Here is a 9,321-nt window from a genome sequence, read left to right as displayed (position 1 = left end):
TATATATATATATATATATATATATATGTGATTGTCAAGATCTCTCTTAAACATATATTTTTATTTTCCAAAATTCAAATACAAGATATGTCTTAATTAAATAAGAAGACATAATTAGATTAGAGGTTTTGTTCATATCCCTAACCATTATTTCTAGACTATTATCACTTTAAACCCAGTTACACCACTACAACAAAATCAGGTTTATAGGACACTCCTAAATTCTAAGTGTCCTAATATACCTCTTTATAGGACTTAGTTTACAGGGCCAAAAAAATAAAACGTCTTATCTAAAGATGTTGTAATAAGTTTATATGACATTTTTTTGACGTCGTAATAAGGTTTTTAAGACACTTTTATTATAAAACATCCTATTATCAACTTTATAGAACACTATTTGAAAAACTGTCATATAAAAACAATTGTGCTATAAAAAGATGGGTTTATAGGACACTTTCTCAAAAACGTCCTATAAAGTTGCTAATGCGACACTTTGTATTAAAAAATGTTCTAAAAAACTTGTTAAGACGCCCGAAAGCATCATATAAATTTATTACAACACCTTTAAATATAACGCTTTATATTTTGGTCCTATAAATTAAGTCCTATAAAACGGTCTATTGGGACGCTTAGAGATTGGGGGTGTCCTATAAACCCAATTTTGTTGTAGTGTGCATTTATGATCGAGGTTAGGGTTGAAGCAAAAGTATCCTTAGATCGAATTGTAGAACTCGTGACTTAATATTGCAGGCATTGTACTTCGCTTAATATATGATTAAGAAGCTAGAAATGCATGTATTGGACTTCATTAAGTAAATTGATCTCGTGAAAAATTTGTTGATGCTAATATCAAATAAAATCTATCAATCAAACTGAAAGAAAGGTACTAAGTAGTCAATGAGTACTCGTTTTGTCAATTGCTTACAAATGAAGTTTCTGAAGACCAAGACTTAAAACATCCAAAACGGGTGTTGTATGATGAAGCCATTGACCATATCAACAAAGTAATAGTAGAAAATAGTTCATGATGACTGGAATTTTCATCTAGAAAACGTGTAATAGATTGTTAGATATAGAAAATGAACCCCATCGTTAGAAAAAAAAACACACGCATATTTTCTTTGCCGTTCTATTGTCATATGTAACCGAAGATTCATTATCTACTGTTTCAGTTTTAAACACAGATATAACAAACTTCCAAAATTTATGTTGGAAACAAACAAGGACACAACTTTCCTTTGTCATTTTTAGTGGTAACACTACTAAACATGAGGCTTTCACTAGTAGATAAATCCGCTAGAAAATCGGGTTTCTAGCAGATTTCCTAGCCAGTGAAAACCTCGTTTGAGAACATGTATAATCTCTGGCAGAATCAGCAGAGCATCGGCGGATTCCGCTTCACAAAAATCCACCACTAAATTTTTCTTAAGTTTTCCGACTTAATTAAGTAACTTAATTAGTTATTTAAATCACCGATGGATTAGTGGCGGATAATTCTCCGATGATTTAATTAATTAAACCACCAGCGGATTATCCGCCTCTAATTAAGCAGTGGAATCACCGGAAATTAATTTAATTTTCATAATAATTATTTTTTATTAAGGATTTTAAAAGTAATAAATAAAACCACCAGCGGATTTTCACCGACGAATCCGCCACTAAATGCGCAGTTTAAAAACTCTTTGAAAATACTGCTAAAATGTAGACGATAAAAGCGTAAAACCAGATATCATACATTAAAAGTAAATATTAATTAATTGTACGGGCGGAAGTAGTAGCTATACTTCAGTTCATAGAAACAGTTCATGAACACCAAAATATCAAAACTCTGATATTTTATGATGCTCGTAAAGATCACAAAATTCACAAGGTTTAAACCTCCATATTTTGAATGTGCGTACGTACTTACAGACATTGAATGCAAATCGAGGAGTTTTACACCTCCAGAATGTATCGTAAATTTATATGATCAAGCTACAAAGCGTCTTATCTAAAAACATTACAATAGATTTATATGATGCAAATTTTAGGCGTTTTAACAAGATTTTTATCACATTCTTAAAATAAATCGTCTTATTAGCTATTTTGTATGATACTTTTCAATAGTGTTGTATAAACCCATATTTTTATAGGACAACTGTGTTTATAGGACAACTGTGTTTATAGGACACTTTTTCAAATAACATTATATAAAATAGCTAATATGACATTTTATTTGAAAAATGTACTATAAAAACTAGTTAAAACGTACTATAAACCTATAGTAACACTTTTAGATGTGACGATTTTTGGTTTGTTGTTATAAACTTAAGTCCTGTAAAATATTTTTGTAAGACGCTTACGCATTTTAGATATCCTATTAATCAAATCAATTTTATTGTAGTGTTTGATGAATGTAACCACCCTGCATAATTTTAACCCATTTGTTGTTGAGAATATTTAAAATATCATGTAAACTTATTATGTCACACAAATATTGTCATGGTTGTCGATGTCATACATTTGTGGTCTATTTTATGTTAGGTACAAATTTCACTGACTCATCTCCATGAATAGCTTCAAAGATAATGTTTTAAACAAGCATTTAATTAAATAAAAGTTTATCAGAAAAACTGGAACCCTTAAAAAACATTGTAAAATTAGTTGAAAACTCAGTTCTTTTTTTTGAAGTGGTGAAAGTTGATCTTAAAACACTATTTTTGAAGGTAATTTTCATAATGTTTTTGTTGTGAAGGGTTGTTTTTTTTACTTTTACAGCGTTTTACTGTGAAGTTTCAAGTGTAAAAAAATGATTTCACGGGTTTTACGAAAACAGACTGGTCTTACGTGATCGCAAGTCATGTAAAGTATGTGTGTGTGTGTGTGTGTGTATATATATATATATATATATAGAGAGAGAGAGAGAGAGAGGGGGTTGGGTTTACGTGAGACCAACCTGTTTTTGTGAGACACGTCAGACTATCTTTTTACACTTGAAACTTCCCAGCAAAATTATGTGAAGAAAAAAAGCCGAACCTTTATAGGAAAAACACTTTGAAAATTACCTTCATAACATTTTGTTATGAAGTTTCAAGATTAAAAAAGTGGTTTCATGGGTCTCACGAAAACAAGCTGGTCTCATGTAATTTCAAGTTTATATATTGCATTTAAAGCTCAACCAATCACGTTTATGGCTAGCGATCACAAAACTTACATATTCTTTTGACGACAAAAGTTATTAAATTTATCAAAAAATTTAAAATAAAAAAAAACAGTCTAATAATTATCGTTGGATCAACTCTTGAATTTTACTAGGTAAATATGCAGTAATGTCACAAGCATTCCAGATCTCCCATGGGATTCAGTTAATATGTATGCATACATATTATATATATATATATATATATATATATATTATATATATATATATAAAACTGAATATAGAAAGCCATATTAATACATACGTACGCGATCCGACAACTAGTTTTCTAACAATAAATAAGAAGCCCATGGTGTCTTTCCTGGAAATTTCTGCATCCACACCTCCCTAGAAAAACCTAAAAAGAAAAAATAATGACCATGACTTGTTACTATCTTTCTATTATAAAAACCTGAATCGCTAATCATGGATTCTTCACTCGCTTGACCAACATAAGACTTGGCTTAACACAATGGTACTCGATACATCTCGTGCCATAGATCTTAACGTCACTCCCTTCCACAAAACCGATGATACCCCAGTAAGTATACATAACTCCATCCATATTATCCAACTTGTCTGTATGTATGTATGTATGTATGTATATGTGTGTGTGTGGGGTTTATGCATTTTATATCTTGTTCTTAATTATGTACATATATATATATATATCAGCAGATGAATGTTGATCTAAACCAGATGAGCTTGGAGAACAAGAAGCTAAAGGAGATGCTAACAATTGTTTGGGACAAAAACACCACCCTCCAAAACCATGTTAACAAACTAATGCAAGATAATGAGGTATTGCTCAATAATCCACATAAAAGAAAGTTTGGCCAGTGTGCGGAGGGCTGCGCCAGTGGGAGCACGGAGAATCTTCATGATCACGGATCGTTGAAAAGGCCAAATGAGGGCATCACAAGAGTTTATAGACGGATAGACGATCTATCTGATAAAAGCATGGTACTTAAACATGTCTTTCGATTCACACTTCAACAGAATAGCTAGGTTTTATAGAGTGCTTAATGGGATTCTAGATTCATATATAAATCCAAGAAGTATCCATCCTATCTAAAGCGTTATAACAAGTTGTCAGGATAACGTTAGTCGACGGAGTTCAAAATTTAAGAGAACACTAATACATCGATTTACTTTTTGTGCCTTATTAGAACCACACTTCATCCTAACAACTTACTGTAATTGCATTTAGATAGGATGCACGTACGGTTTTTGGTTCTATAAACTCAAATTCCCATTATTAAGTCGATCTAGGACTTTGGCTATCGTGAGAACACCATTTTGTTGTAGTGGGGGCCTATAGTTTCTATGTCGATTATGGAATTAAGTTATAGTTTTGTTGAATTATGTTTAGGTAGTAAAGGATGGATATCAGTGGAGAAAGTATGGGCAGAAAGTGACCAGAGATAACCCTTCACCCAGAGCTTACTACAAGTGCTCTTTTGCACCATCCTGCCCAGTCAAAAAGAAGGTGATCCATCTATTATTTCTAGCTTTAATAACTTTCAGATAAACTATAAAACATTAGAAAGCATGTATATTTGACTTTAAAGATAGATGAAAACAAGATCATTGATCGAACTAGCTATAAACGTTGTCTTGCTACTTCATTCAGGTACAAAGAAGTGTGGACAATGACCATCTTCTAGTCGTGATTTATGAAGGAGAGCACAACCATGAAAGTATGGAGAAAGAACCCGAGATTCAGACTAGCAGCATTTCAAGGTTAAACTCTCCAATGGAGATGCTGAAATATGATCAGGTCTTAGTTGAACAAATGGCTAACTCCTTAAGAAGAAAGCCTGATTTCATTGAAGATCTTGCAGACGCCATTTCCTCCAATATTTTGGAATACGAATTGTTTTAAGCATGTCAATTTCCATGTATATAACTGTGCACATATATCATGACAAATGTCAATGGTTTGGCAACGGTTCTTCAACGTTTAACATCGCCTAATGATATCATATGCTCGTGTTGGTAGGGTTGTGCATACAACAAGTGGTATAACTCTATGTACCCACGATGGCTATCAAGGACCTTTGCTATAATGCACATTGCTCAACATTTATGAGAATATACGTGGAATCCCGTTTGATGAATTACTCTCTAAAAGAACCCTTATAAGGAGAGAAATGAGTTTCAACATATATTAAAGAGAAATAATTCAAGTCTAGTCGATGTGAGATTTCAATTAGTTATTTCCAACGGAGGCTAGACGAGAACAATTTGTTAAGCTTTAGAGTGTCAAGAGGGGGTTAGAGCTGGACGTGGGGCTAGACGAGTACAGATTGCCCCACAATTTCGAGTCCCCTACTTTTAGACCTTGGTTCTAATATCATATGAGAATATAAGTGGACCCCATTAATTAGATTACTCTACAAAATATCCCTTCACAACAAAAAAAATAGACTTGTCAGAAATTAGTGGCAGAAATCACCTTAGATTGAGTGACGACGCCCGATACAAGGTGTTTGAAGAGATGAGAGCGATGGTCATGAAGTTGTCCCAATCGTAGAACCTGGCCGGTTTCCACGACAAGAGTTTTGATTTGGATGTTTTTTGAACCGGACAATCGAATTTCTTTTTAACCGAAATTGCTATTTTATTTTTAATGTATGATATTTAGGTTTATGTTTGTGTCGTTTACATTTTAATAGTAGTATTATTATTTGTCATAGGAAATTAAAATTTAAAAACAATAAAAATTGATTTCTTGAACAGTGTATTTAACGACTGATTAGTGAAACAAAATTTGCCGGTACTGATATATGAACTATATGTTCATATATATGTGATTCATATATGAACTATATGTTCATATGTGAACTCGTATAATTCACATAGGAACCCATGAGTTCATATATGAACCAAATTAAATAGTTCACATGTGAACTAATTAACGGGTTCATACATGAATATATAATTCATATGTGTATAATATGGGTTCACATATAAACCAGTTTGTCGAAACACCCCTTTATGTTTCGCATATGCATGTAATTAATTATTCCATACTTCACGGTCAAAGCCGCAAACGTTGACTAGATGAAAGGTTAAGATCACTTCTTCACTTCTCAAATATTTATCACTTCTCAAATATATATATATATATATATATATATATATCAAACATATTTTGTATTTAAAGTTAATATTTATTTTAAAACAAAATGAAACAACACTTTATAGACAACAATGACTACAATATTTGTTATTAAAAAACAATGAAACAAGTAATATGCAAGTAAAAACTAGTTGTGTACTCACGCAATGCGGTGAGAGCCATGAATTTTAACGATTTTGAAGTTCCACTGGTTTTATAAGATAAGATTTAACGATGATATATATTACACTTGGTCTTTACATATTAATACAATTTGAATAAATAAGAGTTATGGTTCCAATTACAGACTATCGATAAAAAAAATTGTATAACAGTTTAAAATCCAATATATTTAAAATCCAACATATTTAAACGACTCCACAAATGTGTTCGATTTACACCAAGAGCAAAAAACCAAGAAACTTGAGTTTTAAGATAAACACTCCAAACCAATAAAGAAAACTACAAATATGATAGATCATAAGCCATGAAAAGACCAAAAAAGATGGGTTTTAGAATGAAATTTCAACTGAATAACCTCTTTCTTGTCCAGAAACTCAGATTAAGGTTGAATTAATACATGTATATATATTTCAAAAAAACCCAAGAACATATTAATTCAGAATATATTATACAGTGCAATTTGGACAGCCTAACCCCAAAGTATATAGTATATATATATATATATATATAAATAAATAACTATAAAAGTATAAATCGTAATTATTAAAAATATTTTTTCACAGTATATATAACATATAATAATATAATTAAGTAAAAAACTATTCAATATTGGACTCATTTTGAAGGTATTAACGAGACAATTATAATGGTGTAACTTGTTAAAACAAAAATGTATTTTTTAAATATGTTTTAATTGATATACGATTATGTATGTTAATTTGATAAAGGTTTAAAATAAAACATTTAAAAGTAAAGGACGTAAAGTAAATTAATTAACTATAATTATAGGGGTATAAAGTGTAAATTTAAAATTATAATTTAAAAAAAAATTGTTGTGAGAGGGTGAGTGTATGTGAGAAGAGAAGGGGTGAAAAAATGAAAAAATATAAAGGGTATTTTGGTTATTTAGTATTTTAAGACTTTAAATTTTTTGTTAAATTTGCTTAATAAAATAATATAAATAAAATAAAAGAGTAAAGAGCAAGGGAAACAATAGTCAAAATGTGCAAAATATTATGAACGAAAAGCTTTTGGATATCATTAAATAATTTTCTTTAGTATTCTCTTGACAAAATGAGATGAATAAAATAAACGTATATATGAATTATAAAAGATTTGTGGTTATAAGTATTTATAACTTAAAAAAAAACGTATTACCAACTGGCTACTTTGACTTTTTGGCAAATAAGGTGATAAAATTTAATCAAAATATTGAGTAATTATGATATATATATATATATATATATATATTAAATGCATCAACTCTCTATCATTATGAACCCTTAGGTCATTGACTTAATTAATTGTCTAAGAGTTAGGTCACGAATACAACCTCCCTTGGAATAGACAAAAAAGATTCGCATACATTATACCTTTCATACCTGAGCTACTTTAGACTCGGATATACTACGTAAGCTTGATTTGGTTCGGTATAATGCATGAGCACATGTTTCTAGAGTTTTGATCTTTGTAACAAAAATTTCATTTATATTAGGTACGTACTTTTGATTTGATATACGATTTACATGTTGCGTCCTTGTATAGTTTGGTCATTAGGTTACCCACTATGATATTGCCTCTCGAAGCTAATAAACATTTGGTTGAACTCATTAACTTGTGAATTCATCAGGCAAACTTCAAAAGATTTTACTTTCATCGTTCATTAAAATACTTTTTATGCTTGATTTTGTACTCCGAGAAATCTATCTTTAAAAAACTTTATTTTATTGATTGTTGCATGTAATCTTATCAATAGAAATAGTGATCGAAACACTCGAAGATAATAATTCTTCGACATTGATCCATTTTGGGTCTTTTCATCTCCTTTATCGTTTTCGCTTTTGTTGATCTCAATATTTTTCCAAACCTTTTTGACCATTATTGGGGTCAAGGACAAAAAAGTGATCGAAATGTGCATGGGTGGACTCGGTTTGTCTACGACTTGTTGTATGGGTTCAAAGAGTGTATGTTCATATAAAAAATCGTTCTATCCTTCTGGTAGAAGACAGGTATCTATGCGTCTCATCTTTAGACTTTGGTTTTCAGACGAAATATACTGACTTCCTTTGGTTTGAACTAGATTTTTTTTTTATTTTTTTTATTTCATTGTTCAGCATGCAATAAAATTGGTTGAGCAAAAAGATTAATACCTTATGCCCCCTAGGTTGATGTGAACAGCCATTCGCTACCTCGATTTATTAGTTTTTAAAGTCGAACAGTAGATAATTAATTGTTGGACGATTTGGTGAAGATGAATTTTGAGAAGGTTTTAGTAGATAAAAACGGAAAGGTCGTCGAAAGATACCTTCCTGGTACTTCCCCTAATGAGATTGAAGTACGCAATTCTTTGTCCAATGAGCAATAGAACTTTTTGAACCACTCTTCTTCCCAAAATGCAAAAAGGACAATATATTTTTGTCAGTATGAACAATTTTATAAAAAGAATGCCAAGTAGATGGCCTTTTCTACAATTATTTTTTCACGAACTCTAGATTCATAATGTTTGGGGTACCTTTACAACTCTACTGGTAATACTTTGGGTTTAATCCCATTGGTCACTAGTTCGTGTCATTTTAGGGCGATGGGAGGTTTCTCGGCTGCTAATTTCAATGCTCTATGGGAATAATCGAGCATTAACTGGCCTTGGTACCCATAATTATCCAAACCCCAGTTTTGACAATTCTAGAAAGTAAAACAATGCTTCTTCTCTTTTTTGCATAATTCAAGAATATGTACAGATTACATACACTCCAATTCCTAGAAACTACATTGTGATTATGATTTTGCACCCACAATTAATAGGTCTTGTTTATATGAAGACATTGACCATATCAAC

General features: G+C 31.1%; 1 protein-coding gene across 3 annotated transcripts; it reads left to right on the top strand.

Moving 5' to 3' along the window:
• The first annotated feature begins 3,621 nt into the window (after nt 1-3,621).
• Nucleotides 3,622-5,176, top strand: LOC112529447 (probable WRKY transcription factor 40). Of its 3 annotated transcripts, none has more exons than XM_025140736.1 (4): nt 3,622-3,719; nt 3,878-4,141; nt 4,551-4,667; nt 4,812-5,176. In XM_025140736.1, exons 1-4 carry the CDS (start codon nt 3,651-3,653, stop codon nt 5,061-5,063), a joined length of 702 nt encoding a protein of 233 aa, XP_024996504.1. In that variant the 5' UTR covers nt 3,622-3,650; the 3' UTR covers nt 5,064-5,176. The 3 variants fall into 3 exon arrangements, with proteins under 3 accessions (XP_024996504.1, XP_024996502.1, XP_024996503.1); XM_025140734.1 differs by having other exon boundaries at nt 3,854-4,141; XM_025140735.1 differs by having other exon boundaries at nt 3,857-4,141; nt 4,812-5,125.
• The last annotated feature ends 4,145 nt before the right edge of the window (nt 5,177-9,321 follow it).

Source organism: Cynara cardunculus (assembly GCF_001531365.2).
Source record: "Cynara cardunculus var. scolymus isolate 2C chromosome LG 16, CcrdV1, whole genome shotgun sequence".
NCBI lineage: Eukaryota > Viridiplantae > Streptophyta > Magnoliopsida > Asterales > Asteraceae > Cynara > Cynara cardunculus.
This window is presented reverse-complemented; position numbering and strand designations above follow the sequence as displayed.

Coding starts and splice junctions, on each gene's coding strand:
- LOC112529447 (XM_025140734.1), top strand. CDS start 3,651: ATGGTACTCGATACATCTCGTGCCATAGATCTTAACGTCACTCCCTTC. Junction 4,142..4,550: donor ATCTATCTGATAAAAGCATG/GTACTTAAACAT, acceptor AATTATGTTTAG/GTAGTAAAGGATGGATATCA. Junction 4,668..4,811: donor CCTGCCCAGTCAAAAAGAAG/GTGATCCATCTA, acceptor TACTTCATTCAG/GTACAAAGAAGTGTGGACAA.